Genomic DNA, 16,367 nt, shown 5'->3' with positions numbered 1-16,367 from the left:
GACAGGGGAACTGATCACAAGCTTACCTTCACAGGGAATCAGACATTCACCTGTTTCCTGCCTATAGCAGCATGGTAGAGTCGACTTAAGGCAGGTAATCAACATCAGTGATCTGAATGCATGAGTCTTTCTGTTTTACTCGAAAGGCATTTCAAATAGTAATACATTCAATGGTGTACACTGATGCTTTAGCAGGGTTCTGTATACTGCAGGACTACCCCTCTACCACACGCATGTCCTCCACTGTTGGGCCAGTGTTTTCTTGAAATGGAAATAACTTTATTCCAGGTTGATGAAATACAAATTGAATGGAGGGGACAACTTCAACTTCGGATAACAATTGTGAATGCTAAACCATTTTGTAAAATGGGTTAGGTTTTGAAAATAAATGTCAATTTCTGGGGGAAAAAAAAAAAACACTACACACACACACACACACACAACACTGTTAGTTTTCCAAAAATGGTACCATTTCACCAATATCCATGGAAACTGTATCTGTGCAGTACTTACCAATCCCTGCTGATCAGGTAACAACCAACAATGTAACAGGGTACCTTGTGGAGTCAATGTTTGATTTGTCTAAACAGGTTTCTGTGTACACAACTTGCTTTATCCACATTAGTATAGGAGCTTTCAGTTCCACCCAGCTTAGAAAAAACAAAGGAAAAAAAAATACAATTCAAATCATGTAATTAAAAGATTAAAAAAAAAAAAAAAAAAAAGTAAACTTTTTTTTTTATTGTGACTAATATAGATTTCATTATTTCATCATATACCGACCACATCCCTTTTCAGTAACAATCCTTGCAATTAATAATTTGTTATTTTGAACTCCAATGCTGTTCCTCCAAGTAATACTGTAAAATTTCAAGCATTCAGTGAAAGCAATTACTTGACAGCAATATAATTAGAACAATCTACTGACATGGACAGCATGTCATTGAGAGGAAGTCTGCAGATGTGAAGTGAATTCAGTTTAAGAGATTTTTGTTTCCAGTCTGTGCTACATTATTGATGAGAAAGACTCCCAACCCTAGCCCAGTCTGTGTCTCAGTCAATCTGTCTAGGGGAGGGTGAAACACAAATGTCTCTGGGAATCTGCTGAGGACTGAAATCCCCACTTATCTGGGTTCTCAGAGAGAAAGACAGAGAGAAAAAAAAGCGCACACATTCAGGCTCGTCTAGAGTTCACATGCCATTTTGAGGGTTTGTCGTTTTATTTTCACTGTCCTTCTATCTCGGCTCTGCTGAAGGTCATAGATTCATGCGCAGATGTTCTGGCCGCTTGGACATCATGGGATAGGCCTGCGTTTTGAAAGGCAAAGAGTTCGTGCCTGCAGGCTGCCTGATAGGCAGGGGGGCAGAGGCTTCGCCACCCGAGGTCACGTCCATTTGTTCCAGTCCAGCCACCTCCATGGGGTATTCTGTGGGGGACTGTACGGTTTGACATCCTCCTGCTGCAGGACCCTTTGCCCAGCAATCCCCCGGGGCAAACTTCACTGGACTGGAATAGAATTTACACAGGTGTGGTCAAACTACTGTTCACCTTCCATAAGTGTTTGGTCATCTAACTGCATAATCACATTTTATCAAAAGATATACTATAAAATGCACTGCAGGCTAGGGGAAACATCTTTTAAAAAAGACATTACATTTTCATAAATATTACTAAATAGTATGTCAAGAAATATTTGAAAAGTTTAACTTCTCAAATCTATAAAATTACCAGAACATTTAAACTTCATAGTTTCTGTAAGTCGCCCTAGATAAAGGCGTCTGCTAAATAAACAAATAAAAAAATAGTAACAACCACCACCTCATCTTGGTTCACAAAAAAAAAAAAAACCTGTTGATACCTGACTGGTGTTCTTGGGCTTCCTATAAATCTTCTTGGTGATCGGATTTTCGGCTCAAATGAAAACTTTTCCTTTATATTTTCCAGCACAGATGGAGCTACATATGTAAACCCCTTAAAAAGAGATGAGAAAATAGAAGGGTATAAATACAAATATTTTTCCCCCTGCACTTTAAAACCACCACAACAACTTGCACAAATCTGTCCTCAGCAGATTCAGAGCCCAGAGATTTCAAAATGTCACTGGTAGGAGTATAAAAGAAAAAGACCAACATGACCCACAGCAATTGGAGGATCAGACTATCATTTTGCCCATGCAAAATGTTGCAATGAAGAGCATTGCTCTCGTTCTAACTTACAAGGAAGACTTGGTTGGCACTTTCACTGAGTGTTGAATCATCTGGACTGTCTACAGGAGTCTGGCTTGTAAACTTTGAATCAAACTGACTCACGTCATCGGCAGATTGCTGTTGGAAATGAGAGCAAAGTGATTTTATTATTTTAATTAATATGTGTTACTCTCCCGCTGTGAATAATCAGAGGTTAATGCAAGCATGCTTCTGAATGCATAGCTATTGATCAATAGTGATGAATTTAGAAATAGTAAAAAGAAAGAAAGACAAGAACAAGACTTAGTCAAAACGCTTGTCACTGAATTAAAGTTTTAGTATTTCTAAAAGTATGCTTCTTAAGAAGAAATTTAAAGTGCCAGATATTTTGTATTACCTACCAAAAACGGTTTGAAAGGAGGCTCCACTTTCCGAGCAAGCAGATCTTCCCAGTTAATGTGTCTGAAGAACGGATGAGTCTGGAAATAAAGGATAGCAACTCTGATGTTTAAATACATTTATGAAAAGTACCATGCTTCATACTCACAAAAGGAAATTAAAAAAGGTCAATCTTACCTGAATTTCTGTGGCATCTCCTGGTCCAGCTCCAAGGCGAGATGAAGCATTTCTTTTTAGCAGCTGCAAAATAAAGTATGTTTAAATCGTGCCACTCAAGATCCCAAATATCTACCAGCCAATGTGTGAAAACTCAAATACCTTTTTTAGCAGATCCCTGGCTTCTTGGGTGAGGTAAGGCGGGAGATTTAGTTTACACTTTAAGATCTTGTCAATAGTTTTCTTCCTGTTTTCACCAGTGAAAGGCGGCTGAAAAGGCAAAAAAAAGAAAAAGCCTTTTAATCGAGATGAATTGTTAAAAAGCTCGGGTTTTCTGTCCATAAACCAGAAACGTTTTTTCGTGAATGTGCCACTGCTGTCGTCCCGTCCCCCCACCCCCCCTTCCCGTCCCGTCCCCCCCAACCCCCCGTCCCCCCACCCCCCCTTCCCTTCCTGTCCCGTCCCCCCCCAAACCCCAACCCCCCAACCAACCCCAAAACCCCACCCCCCCCACCAACCCCAACCCCAACCCCAACCCAACCCCCCCACCAACCCCTTTACTTTAACATTACATTAAAAGAAAAGTATGAAGTGAAAAAACAAATACAGTTCTTCCAATACCATCCGCATTGTGAATTAAAAAAGAGGTACAGTAGAATATCACAGTGGTAAGAGAATGTAGTTTCTAATATGCTAAAAGCATGCTTAACCACACAATCGGGGTCACTATACAGTAGGTATGGCTTTACACAGGGAGATTTAAAGAATACATCACTGTCAGAGTCCCTTAATTAATAACCCATTAAACTTTGGCAAGTATCCAGCTTCTCTGATATCGTGTAGAAGTGCACTTCACATCTCTTGAGAAAAAACAAAACACTAGCACTAAATGGATTTAGATTAATTTGTGAAACCTCTCTGAACATCATACAAGGACCCTGGAGACGATTGTGGTAGCATAACAACTCAGATAAATACTGAAGAGCTGGTAGATCATCTTCAGTGGGCTGTGCAGTTCAGTTACAAACAAATGTTATTGAACTTGGGAATGTTCTACTGTGAACATTTCATAGCTGTCAAATATTATTGATCAACTAAAAGATCAAGGTTTTGCCTGGATGACATGTGTTTCTGATTTTATATGCAAGTACACGATTAAGCAGATGGATAGACCTACCTATACAGGGGATCCTTTGGACCAGGAGAATGTGGCTTTTAAATCCATGGTGTATTTCAACATAAAAGTAAAGGCTGGATGTGGTGGTTTTTACACACTGGTGGCCATTATGAATTGGTGTCCCTTAAAACAGGTTTCATATCATGTGGTCCTAAAGTATCCTGAACTCTCAAAAGCTTCCCACATATTAGTGGGTTATCACAGTTAAAGGCTGCTACCTTAAAATAAAAAGTATATGAAACGTTTTATATATTACACTGTAAAAATAAAATCCCTTCCTAGTGTTAGCAAACACCTGTAACAGAGTAGAAATATGCAGCAAAACACATTCCCTCCACCCAGACACCACACAGAGTATGCACAAAGAAAGATCTATCCTAGAGCCGATATGAAAAAGCTGCACCTACTGCTCCTGTCAGCATGTCGTACATTAAGGCCCCTAAACTCCACCAGTCAACAGCCCGGTTGTGCCCACTCCTCATTAGTATTTCAGGTGCCCTGGAATTGGGATGAAATAAGAAAGGTGGTGAAGTGTTAACTGTGTTTTAATGTTCCGCTTTACACATACAGCAAAAGAAACCAACAGCCACAGTTTAGTGCAGTTTATTTTCTTAAGCTTTGCCATTCAAAACACAGTAATAGTATAGTGTTGCACTAAAAGAAACCAACATCAAATCAACTACTGGGAACTGGACAGCTTAGATGGGCCGAATGGTAGGCACTTCACCGGGACGGATTTTTACAACGTCCTCATTAAAAGACAAAACCAAGTATCTTCAGGGTTATATTTCTAACCTTTAAGTACTTATGTGTTTAGAAACTGTGCATAAACCGATAAAACAAAACATTGTGAAACATTTTTGCTATGCTTTAAAGCTTCACTTACATGTACTCTATTGTACCACAGAAAGTGTGGGTCACTGTTCCATCATGTATAGATTCCTTACAGAGCCCAAAATCTGTCAATTTTACATGACCTGAAACAAAATAACACACACACACAGAAGTAACAACCTGTATCGCCTCGATCAACATTCATTTTAAAGGTTTAAAAACATCTGCTCTTAAAAACAGCATTCTGCTGCTGCCAGTCAGGAGTTTTCTTGCTGAACTCTGGTTTATTCATGACATTACCTTGGTTATTAAGCATAATGTTTTCTGGTTTTAAATCCCGGTAGATGATCCCTTTCTGATGCAGATGGCCCAGAGCCATGGAGATTTCTGCTAAATAAAAGCTGTAAGAAAAAGAAAGAGTCCCCTTTAAACAAAAGAAAGCCTTTCTCATGGATACGCACTGGGATTACTGTGTGTGATTGTTTACTACATTCATCCATTGTTTAACTCTTATTTTCACTGACTTGCTTGAGTTTTCATCTTGCTATAGGTAGAGCAAGACCCTTCCTCCTTGAAACCACCTTCTTGACACTGCAAACTAAACACACGACTTCTGCTACTACATGAAGCAGCAGGTGGTTCTTACACATTATATAGATTTACCAGGCTGTGTCTTCCATGAAGATTCCTTCTCTCTCCAACTGCATAAACAGTTCTCCACCTACAAAGAACGGATCGACATTTTAGGCCTAATATTTAATATGACGGTCTGCAAAACAGCCACCTACTATACATGTGGTGTATCAGTGTTTCACGAAAGAGCACCGCACACACACAAAAAAAACAAAATCACAAAAACATGTATTCTACTTAAAGCACCAACATGCCAAAATTATCATTTTTTTTTTTTTTATTTAATTTTTTTTAAACTCAACTTCTTGATAATTTCACTGACCACTTAGATATTCCAGGATGAGATAAAGTTTGCCTCCAGTCTGAAAAGCATAAATGAGATCCACAATAAAAGGGTGCTTCACTTCCTCCAGGATGTTCCTCTCTGCTTTAGTGTGAGCTGTGTCCTTGGCATTGCGGACAATCATTGCCTGTTGGATACGACAGCCATGCAAGTTACCATTTAAAAACATTACAATAATAAAATCCTTCCGAACCTGGACAACATTAGTGTAAATAATACCCATCTATTTACATGCTGTCGTTCAATCTCCACTCAAAGTAACGAGAAGGTATGAAATTAACATTTTAATTTGCATCAAACATAATTACTAAGTGTCCCACTGTAATGATCTATATATTTAATTATGCCTGCTAAAAGCTAAACGTAGACCTATGCATCAATTGCATTCTGTGAAATTCTCTTAAAACAAATATTTACCATGTCACTTAAAGCTAAACAGCTTTTACAGCCCAAAGAATACTAGAAGATAGTGCAACAGGCAACATCTGGAGAAGTAGTTATTTTAAAACGATGTTGCAATGATAAAGCCTGCTTCGTCAATGTCACTATTACCTTCTTGAGAACCTTCATGGCGAATATCTTTCCAGAGGTGGCCCCTGTCACTTTCCTTACTTGGAAAACCTGGTGAGAAACAATCAAATTATTATTTTTATTTTTAATGTAAATATTTATTTGTACAAATCTGCTTTTATTATTCAGGCAATGCAATTATATATATAATACACACACACTTTTATAGCATTTTGCATGCAAGGAATTACATGATTATGGTCACAGCAAAGTATAGTAAATCAATCACTTTACAGCCTACTGCTGTTCCCAGCAGTTCCATTACCTTTCCATAGCCACCTTTTCCTAAGACACGCAGTAACTCGAAACACTCCGGTCGGATTTTCTCGGTTCCTTTGTTGACAATGTCCTCAGAGATTTCAAACTTCTCACAGTTCTCCATATCACTGAAAAACCAAAACATACTATTTTTACTTTGCTTTACAGGTTTAATTTAGGATTAAAATAGACAGAATGTGAAACAGCTTCAAACTGTTTTAACAGCATCAGTACTCATTTTATTTGTCACTGTACAGATGCAAATCTTGCAACTTTTCAGCCCTGTCCAGCACACAGCATGGAGTCAAAAAATAACAACTTACAATTCATAGCCAGTTCCATGGTCCATGTATTCACTGAAATTAGCCTGAGAGAAGCAGATATAGAAAAAAAAGGTCAGTGTCTGTCTATTTTCTTTCTTTTAAAATGCACTTCTATAATAACAGATTGAACATACATTATTTATTTATATATATATATATATATATATATATATAACATCCTTGCTGAAAATTCCAGTAACTGCTGATGATTTCTTCCACATTAAAGATTTCACAAAAACTTTATTTCAACTGAATGAGGAAAGAGGACTATTTGCCTAGGACTTAAACTCACACCCTGTTGAACATATAAATGTAACTGCTGACACCAAGCCTGTGAATTTAACAAACGGAACACTACGGGAAAGATTTTATAAACAATAAACACGTTCCATTGCTTCAAACAAAGGACAACTTAAAGTCAGCCGACCCTCGTTATTGCACACAGTTAATGAAGCATGCAATGCAATAACACTTCTGTTATCTGTTCCCAGGTACTTCTTGATGAAGGCGAAGCTATCCAAAAAAAACCCTTTATTCTTTCAGCGTGCTTATTTTTGCCCTTATTTATTTTTTAGTATAGTCCCAGACTAAGCTGGCTTTGTGATTAATATTTATTTATTTATTTTTTAAACAACCACCAGATGTGTCAGCCAACACCGCCAGTGCCTCTCAGTTGGCTAAAGGCACATTTGGCAGCACAGAGCTGAAACCTCCAGCCTTGGTCACACTCCTGTAAACTGCTGCATTTCAAAATTTCAAGGTCACAAAATATTTACTTGCCTCCGCCCGACCCACTAACCATCCGATTTTAATTCACTCTTCAATTTTAAACTATTATTTTCTTCCGTGGTTTAGACTATAAAGTACCCACAACTGAGCAACCTGCAAGGCTTTCTGATGGGCTAAGAAGCTAAGTTGTGAAGTACTGACCTTGGGTAGCTTCTGAGAAGTGAAAAAAATAAATCAAAACTCAGAACGCAGAAGCGAGTGGCAAACTACTCCCAAACTGATTAAGTGTCTAGTATACACAAACATATGGCTAATGTGTTTATTACAAGTCAAGTGAAAGATCTTATTAAGGAATTAAATAAAAAGCAAACAACTTATGTATTAATGTTAGAAAAAAGCTAAGCTGTTTTTGTTTTTTTTTTTGGGGGGGGGGGGGGCGTTTGAGTCTAAGCTCATGTTTACAATAACTTACGTCACTGTTAATTATTATTTATTATTTGTATTAGTCGGAGTCTTTTTAAAATGACATGGTGTTAAATTACTGCTGCTACTTTTGTACCATCAATGTTTTGTCATTGTATCAAAGTCCCTGCAACAAGAAAAACTGTTTCTGTTTCGTAAATGCAGCTGTGTTTCTTGCAAATACTCGCGTTTGTTGTTGCTCCTTGGTAATTGTACAGTACACAGCTTGCTATCTGGAGTGATAAAAGCGATCATGTGACCATGCATTTAAAATTAAATGCGTTCGTGAAAACACACGTAGCAATAGAATTGTAAGTTTTCCATCGTTAGCAGTTGTGCTTTAAATTTGTACCGAGAACGAACCTAGACAGAAGCTTAAACCAACGTACAGTACTGACAGGTCTGTCGTGTCGATTTGGTCAGAAAAAAAGCCCACTTCTGATTGGTCGAGGGCAGCAAGTTTGGTTTTAGAGTCCGTCTTGTACGGTGCTTTAACTACAATAAATGCTACGACGGCATTATTGCATAAACACTCCATCGTTTGCAAATATTATTTCAGGAGGATGGGATCACGGAGACACAATCGGGCCTACACAGCTGCTGCAATACCTCGCTCTGCTACAGGCCGGTCTATCTACCCGCAGTCTGATAAGAGCCATAAAACCCCACCCGCCACGTCCTGGCCTAATACTTACTCCCTCTTCAATCTCCTCGTCAGAGACGGCGTCGTCGGGCTGGTCCAAATCAATATCAAACACTCCAGCCATAGCCTCGGTCTTTCTTTGCTTTCTCAGTCCGTGTGAATGGTCTTTCTGTCGGCCTCATGGACACTCACACACCGCCGCCATAACCGGCTACCGTACAAAGCATGCGCACAGTAAGACCAACCAAACACCACAAACTCTGCTGAGAAAAAATATATGAAGCAGTTCCTGAAAGCAACGTAGTGATTGAGCATGCGTACTGCCAGCATTGTAACCACGATACTTTGGGCAGCAACAGATTCGCTTTACTCAGTGCTGGCAAAGAGCATGCGTAGTGCATTGTGACTTCGAAAGCGCAAGAGCAAAGAGCAAAGATCATGCGTACGGTGCACGCAAACTGTCATAATTAGCTGACAGTTTGAACCTTGAGCGGTATGTACACAGCGTATGATCATGAGTAGTGATGTGTTTGTATTTTTGCACTTTCTTTATTAATGTTTATATATTCTGGAAATACTAATGCCTCTGTAATCACGAGAAAACGCAACTGTTGCCAGCTGTAAGTTGTAACGAGATGTTGTCTTTCTTGTAAAAGTAAATATAACACTAATAATACGCATTTTATATTTCCTGACAAACAGTTACATAAGTATAATGTATAAATGGTAGAATTAGTTCTGTTATATGCTGTTTTGATGTAGTATCCCTCGCTGAACGCTACGCCATTCAAATTATACTGTATAAATTAAATACGAATCCAATACTCTTTGATATTAAACAAATGTTGAATCGTGCATGCATGAGAAATTATTCATAATGTATGTCGTGCAGCTGCTTTCATACAAAAAAATCGGATCTGAATTGTCGCACGCATACGCACATAAACATTTACCGTGCCATGGCGATTCAACAGATGTAAAATACTCTAAATACAATCCAGCGCAGGTTTATGCCGAGTAACTAATGTATTACTAATGTATTATAAGTGTCTTGGTATTGTGGCGGGTTTAACAACTGAAACTTCATGCACCCTTGCAGGCTCGAGGATGTCTATAGTTACAGTGCAGCTTGGTCAGTGTGGAAACCAGATTGGCCAGGAACTGTTTAATGTTATCAGTAACGACTCCCACAGCTCACGTGGACAGTGCCCCAAGACAGAAAGTGAGGCATACAGCATTTGTTCTCAGGAGAGATTCTTCAGCGAGGGCCAGAATGGAGGTACAACATTTGCAAAGTAATAATCATATACAATAATAATACATCTGTTTTATAATAGTAGACTGTGTAATGCAAAGTAAGAGAAAAGGCAGAGGCACATGTTGGGGAGATTTGCTTAATTACAGACATGGCTAGCTAGTATAACCTTCTACTGCTGCAAGTAGTGACAGGGGCGTGTCTGTTTGGATGGTCTAAAGTCATGGCAACTTCCCCTACAGGGGAAACCAGCAAACTATTCATAAACTGGTCAACAAGGTCTGCTGGTGTGAAAAAGCACAATGCGTAGAAGAACTGTGGAGGAATATTTTATAGAAACACACCAAGGAATTCTGTTTTAGTGTAAAGTAGCAGAACACAGAAACATTTTAAATAAAAAAAACCGAACCCTGCAACAGACATTTTTGTACGACTTTATAATCATTTTCCTTTATCGGGATATCTTAACCAAGCATTGTTTGAAAGAAACTGGATGCTGGATCTTATGTTTCTCAATGCAAGATATATTTTCTGTAGGCCTAAAATACATTGAGCTTATTTTACTTGTGGGTGACATTGCCCCCCATTCATCACTCCAGCTGACACAATCTCATGTGTCTTCTCCTTCTAACGCAACTGTTTCCTCTGCAGCAGCGTCAGCTCGGGCTGTGCTGGTAGACATGGAGCCCAAAGTCATCAGTCACACCATATCGACAGCTGCAAAATCTGGCAGGTGGAAATATGGAGATCAGTCATCCTTCTGTCAAAAGCAAGGGTCTGGAAACAACTGGGCTAATGGGTATGAGCTGTGATCAATAGACACCACTCTCTTCTGCCCTTCCTGACAGGGTGTGAGATTTCAGGATACTCACTTGTGCACATCAGGTGAAAAGAGAAATTCCCATAAGCATCTAAAATTAACCTCAAACCAAAAAAAAAACAATGCTTTCTATCAACTGATGCCCATTAAAAATGGGGTACTAGTATCTCTCTGTGTCTCTCTCTCTCTCTTAATTCTCCCTCTTAAATAATCTGTACTCTGTTAAAGGTTATGGCTCATTGTTTTGTATACAGTTACACAAGGGTGTTGTTACAATAAATAACAGAATTAGTGTCACCATCTTTTATATTTACACAGACATCAGGCCCACTGAGGACTGAGCATTTGTTTGCAGTTACCAATATCCAGTGTGGTCTCACTCATGAAAAGATGATGGTTTCCTTGGGATTGTTAATGATGTCTATTTTATATCCATTTTTTTTATTTAAATCTTGTTATAATATAAAGAAACTTCATTGAATCATGGTCCTCCGTCTTCGTCCCTCCCAGCTACTTCTATTTCTTTGAAATAAAAACAATTGGACATTTCAAACTGGGGAGAAAATAAGAAAAATAAATGGCGATTCCAAATTAAAAAAAAAAAAAAAACAATAAAAATGTGATCAAGAAGTTGCCCTTTTGTGATGCGTTTTAAAAGGCACAGAATAAATTAGTCTACTGCAGCCTGAGAAGTGTAACAGTGTATCAAAATGGCAAATACATTATCGTGTGACTTGGGACCCCCAGCTGAAACCTGCAACCCTGCACTCCGTGTCTTATTAGGTGAGACACTGGGGACCCCTGTTAACATGATCAGCAGTCTCCCAACATCTCCACCAGTGGTAACAATCCCTAGTCCGAACAGCCATGTGTACTTAGCCATGTCCCTGGGGCGGTTTAAATAAAACCGTGGTTTGTGTCTATATCATGTATTCTGTTGCTTTTCCCAGTTTTTGTGTCCACGGACCTCGTCATGAGGAGGACATCATGGACCTGGTACGGCGGGAGGTGGAGAAATGCGACCGCCTGGGCGGCTTCTTCAATATGATGAGTATGGCAGGTGGGACTGGGTCAGGCATGGGAACATACATTACCCAGTGTCTGCGGGACACCTATCCACACTCATTCATTCTTAATCAGGTCACCTGGCCCTACGGAACTGGTGAGGTAAGAAAGAGCTTTTTCTCTGCGATAATAAATAAATAAAGGAGAAGGGATTAGTATTTCACAATTCTTATTAATTCTACCTAAATGTAAATTAAATCCAGTGATCTCGTTTATCCGGGTCTGGATTAACTAGAAACTATAAATTAAGCTTTTAACCGCAGTGTTTATAACTGGTTTCAAAGGCTTTGTTATTAGTGCTGGTAATAGGGTTCCTAATACCAGCAACTCATAGAGTCATGTAACTGGGTGATCATAGCAAAATCTGTTCGATGTTCTTGTGTACAGAACTTGTTTAAATTGATAAGGCATCAATATTGTCAGTGTGCTTCAGCTTCTTGTTATTTAATACCATCAATGCTGTTCAGCATTTTGCGTGTGTGTGAATATATATATATATATAAAATGTATTTTTAATTATTCTTTTTATTATTTTGAAGGTAATAGTCCAGAATTACAACTCGGTGCTAACACTGTCCCATCTGTACCAGTCGTCCGATGCAATTCTCGTTCATGAAAACGACACGGTTCACAAGATCTGCGCCCAGCTGATGAATATCAAGCAGATCTCTTTTAAAGACGTCAACAAAGTCATTGCACATCAGCTTGGCAGCGTGCTGCAGCCAGCATACACAGAGGGAGCGTCGGAGTATAACAGAAACCCCCTGGGTAAGCAAGCCCCCCGTGTCGGGGGAGTTATTTGTTTAAATACTTCTCTATTTACGGCAGATCCAGAAATGTTAAATATAAATGTAATATATGTTTTATACATGAAGTAACAGATTTGTAATGTTATTTCTGAATGACAGGTGATTTGATGAAAAGTATGGTTTGTCACCCTGAGTATAAATTACTGGGCCTGCGAAACATTCCCCAGATGTCAGAAACCTCCCTGGCATACAGTGTCTTCACTTGGCCTGGGCTTTTGAAACATCTACGGCAAATGCTGATTGCTAATGCAAAAATGGAAGAAGGTAAGCTTTTTCTTATGAATATCATGATAATGATAGGTCAGGCAAACAATTGCATAGCAAAAGACAATAGAGACTAGATTGAATGGATCAACCTACTATATACCCCACTGGGAAAGCTACCCCTGTATTATATTAGAGCATTAATGATAGATAGATAGAAACTCCAGGATTACCCCTAAAAATAGGTTGTTGATGCACTCCATGTGGATTCATCACCAGTGCTGTTCAATGCGGGGCCAAATGTTCAACTTTTAGTTGCTGTACTACATGAGATCTGTAGATGGCAGTGATGTCTAAGTAAAACAAATCTGATTGAAGTGATCCTGGAGAAGAGAAGCTGATTCATGTTAATGGAGGGAGAACCAGTGATTGAATTCTCACTCGTCCCATTCCGTTATTCCAGGCATTGACTGGCAGGTAAGACCCCCAGCAGGTGGACTCCCACCGGCAGAGAAAGGAACTCATAACAAACAGCTGCGTTTCAACACCTCGCTGGCCAACTTGCTAATCTTAAGAGGAAAAGATGTGCAGAGTGCAGATACAGGTAAGGGGTGACTAAAACAGCCAAAAGCAACCTGTTTTATGAGGAAGCCCCTTATTTAGTATCTTTAGAGGGCAGACGATTTTCCCACTAAGATTCCTTGCTAAGTGTGATGTATTTTCTAATTTGATTGATCACATCGCATATTTCATTAATGACTGGATATTAAGTTGTCTGTTTAACGTCACCTACCCGGTCCTCTTTTTCTTTTCTGGATTTGTCTGATCCGATTAAAATATGTCTCTGATGTAGGTGGTTTCATGGATCCAGCACTGTATACCTCCTGGCTTCCACCAGGGGTTGCCAGCAGCACTTGGAGAACACCCATGTCCTTTAACAGATATGAGAAATCTGCCACTCTGGTCAGTAATAGTCAATTCCTTCTGAAACCCCTTGATGGCATCGTGGGAAAGGCATGGAACATGTTTGCTTCAAGGTGAGGATTTTCACAGGAAAGATGAATTAATTGTGCCTTTTGTCGGACACTATCATTATCATTTGAACTACTGCAGTAATTTGTGACAATTAAATAAATCCTGAAATATATAACACCATAATCAAGACACCTTTTTAAGGCAGCGTCGGTTGGCAGTGCTTCTTTCCTGTTTACTGTGATGCTTTGTTAGCAGTCCTACTGGTTCCAAGTTTAAATACAAGAAGAGTGGATTGGTCCCATTTCTTTTTAGTTATAATGAGGTGTTTGTTCTTGGTTTGTAGGGCATATGTTCACCAGTACACCCAGTTTGGAATCTCAGAAGAGGATTTCCTAGACAGCTTTACAGCCCTGGAGCAGATCATCGCCAGCTACACACACCTGTAAACCAGCCTGCCGAGATTAAGGGGATGTTTAAAGGAAGTGATATTGAACTTTCATTATGGGAGATTTTCTTTTTTAATATACAAGTCTTATCAGAATGCAAATTATTGATTTTCTTGGCACTCAACGACCTTTGTTATTAAAAACGGCATGGACTACATTTTCTTGGTATGATGTAAAATATATTTATATTAAATCTATTTTGTACAAATTCTTACTCTGTTCTACCAGTTCTTTTGTGATTAATTCCTGGTAAGAAAAAATCTTTACTTGAAATGGCAATTTTTATTGCAAGTTAATTATTTAAGTAATAAACTGTATGGATGCCAAGGAAAATGAACACTGGTACTGTTCTAAGGTAGCTTGACCAGAAGATGGCACAGTAGTCACAATTCCTAGAACCTTATACAACTATTTTATTGGCCTCTGCTGCTTTAAACACATCACGCTGATCATGATAAACACTCCCAATGAAACCGATAGTAAAAAATGCAAATCATTTCCCTGGCATCTCCGTTGCATTTTGTTTCATTTCAACTTTAATATGCTAAGCCCCTACGTAAAGGCACTTGAAATGTAATAGATCAGCCTCTACCACTTGTTTTCTCTGCTGAGTGTTTTTCACAACACAATCTGTCAATTTTATTGTTTTTTTTTTCTTTTCATAAGAGAACACTTATATGTAATGGTTCAGCTGCCTCACGTGATCATTTCATGTGAGTTCTGCCTGTGATGGGAGTGGCTCAGATTGTGACTCAGCTTTTGTCTGTTCCATTGTACTGTGCTAATCTACCAAGTGTGGCGAAGGGCAGGGCTGGTTAAACACAGAGTTGACATCACTCTCAACCGCTCTAATTGTCAGAGTCTTTTTAGATAGACTTCCTGGTGATTGAGACTGGGAGTCTGATCAGCTGGAAATCCATTGAAAAATAAAATAGTACTCATTAAAAAGGTGCTCCACTCTGAAGCATACCCTTACATTCACAGATCATTTTATACGCTGTTTACATCTTAAACAGGAAAGACGTATCAACAGTTTATTACAATTAACAACCAATTTGGAAGTTTAATTTTGGGACACAAAGGTGTACCTACATTCTTTCACAATAACGGTGTAAAAACCTCTACAAATAATGTTATAACTAACAAGAAACAAAAAACAATGACATTGAAAGTTTGAAGCCTGTGTCCACTAAGTATTATTAAACCTCTTAATTGAATCATCCTTTGTTTGGTCGCTTTTAATAAGTTGGGCAGTTTACAATTGTAATCCGCCCTTCTGATGAATCACGCATGCTTGTGCTTAGAGGAGGTAGGGGGTTTACTGTAAATGACATAACTTTTTAACTTCATAACAGAACAATTAACACAGCCTTGCCATTGTTACAACTTTTCCTGAAATAGAAGCATTACGCTTGTTCATTCTGAGCCACTCATTTGTAATTACGTTACATGTGACCGGAGAAAATCGACATTTATTTTGTATGTTAGCGGTGGTTTCCTAACAGCAGTTATTTTATTACCGTTTAGCAGACTCATAAAACAAAATAAACAAAAAAAAAAAAAAAACACTGGAACAAATCCGATTTAAGGGGATTAAGCTGTAACCAGGCAGATTATAGATCCATAATTACTTTACATAAAAAAATCAAAAGTGGAATATGGTCTGCCTTATGTATGTATGAATGATGTAAAAACATGACTAGTAAGTGCAAATTACTCAATTTTATCTGCTAAATTCGGAAGGGTTTCTGAATTGATCCACTCAGTCTGGTTGGAAAATGTGCATAAAGATTCTATTTTGAAGCAGTCATTTCCTTACTCTCCATTTTATCTTTTATTTGTTCTTTCCTGCTGTTTGTGGATTTAGGGTCCCTGAATGAGTAACACTGTTGTGGGAGAGCTCAGAAAGGTTATAAGTCAAACAGGACTTTTAGATCACTGTCATATCCATTAATAACCAGACAGCATTAAACATTACAGAGTTAAATACACTTCGATTGCCAGTTTTCAAGCTCTTTTCTATTCTATCTCCCCCCCCCCCCCCATATAGTTTGACCTTTCAAGTAGTTTTAAAGCTAG

The 16,367-nt window shown here is 38.7% G+C and overlaps 2 protein-coding genes across 6 annotated transcripts; one reads left to right on the top strand and one right to left on the bottom strand.

Moving 5' to 3' along the window:
- Positions 1–257: 257 nt before the first annotated feature.
- LOC117963246 (ribosomal protein S6 kinase beta-1) lies at positions 258–9,049 on the bottom strand. The gene is made up of 15 exons (XM_034902504.2): positions 8,767–9,049; positions 6,881–6,924; positions 6,565–6,685; positions 6,282–6,350; positions 5,709–5,856; positions 5,417–5,474; positions 5,054–5,154; positions 4,806–4,896; positions 4,327–4,417; positions 2,905–3,012; positions 2,764–2,826; positions 2,589–2,666; positions 2,218–2,325; positions 1,860–1,972; positions 258–1,507 (listed from the first exon to the last, which is right to left on the bottom strand). The coding sequence occupies exons 1-15, from the start codon at positions 8,836–8,838 to the stop codon at positions 1,258–1,260; spliced, it is 1,515 nt and encodes a 504-aa protein (XP_034758395.1). The 5' UTR covers positions 8,839–9,049; the 3' UTR covers positions 258–1,257.
- Positions 9,050–9,101: 52 nt separating this feature from the next.
- On the top strand, positions 9,102–16,098 carry LOC117430459 (tubulin delta chain-like). Of its 5 annotated transcripts, none has more exons than XM_059001633.1 (9): positions 9,102–9,207; positions 9,814–9,993; positions 10,624–10,768; positions 11,740–11,956; positions 12,394–12,622; positions 12,763–12,927; positions 13,331–13,471; positions 13,721–13,904; positions 14,186–16,098. In XM_059001633.1, the coding sequence occupies exons 2-9, from the start codon at positions 9,822–9,824 to the stop codon at positions 14,286–14,288; spliced, it is 1,356 nt and encodes a 451-aa protein (XP_058857616.1). In that variant the 5' UTR covers positions 9,102–9,207; positions 9,814–9,821; the 3' UTR covers positions 14,289–16,098. The 5 variants fall into 5 exon arrangements, with proteins under 5 accessions (XP_058857616.1, XP_058857614.1, XP_058857615.1 ...); XM_059001631.1 differs by having other exon boundaries at positions 10,621–10,768; XM_059001632.1 differs by having other exon boundaries at positions 9,199–9,334; positions 10,621–10,768.
- Positions 16,099–16,367: the final 269 nt, after the last annotated feature.

Source organism: Acipenser ruthenus, chromosome 26, assembly GCF_902713425.1.
Source record: "Acipenser ruthenus chromosome 26, fAciRut3.2 maternal haplotype, whole genome shotgun sequence".
Lineage (NCBI taxonomy): Eukaryota > Metazoa > Chordata > Actinopteri > Acipenseriformes > Acipenseridae > Acipenser > Acipenser ruthenus.
The sequence above is the reverse complement of the archived record's forward strand: the minus strand, read 5'-3'. Positions and strand labels throughout refer to the sequence as shown.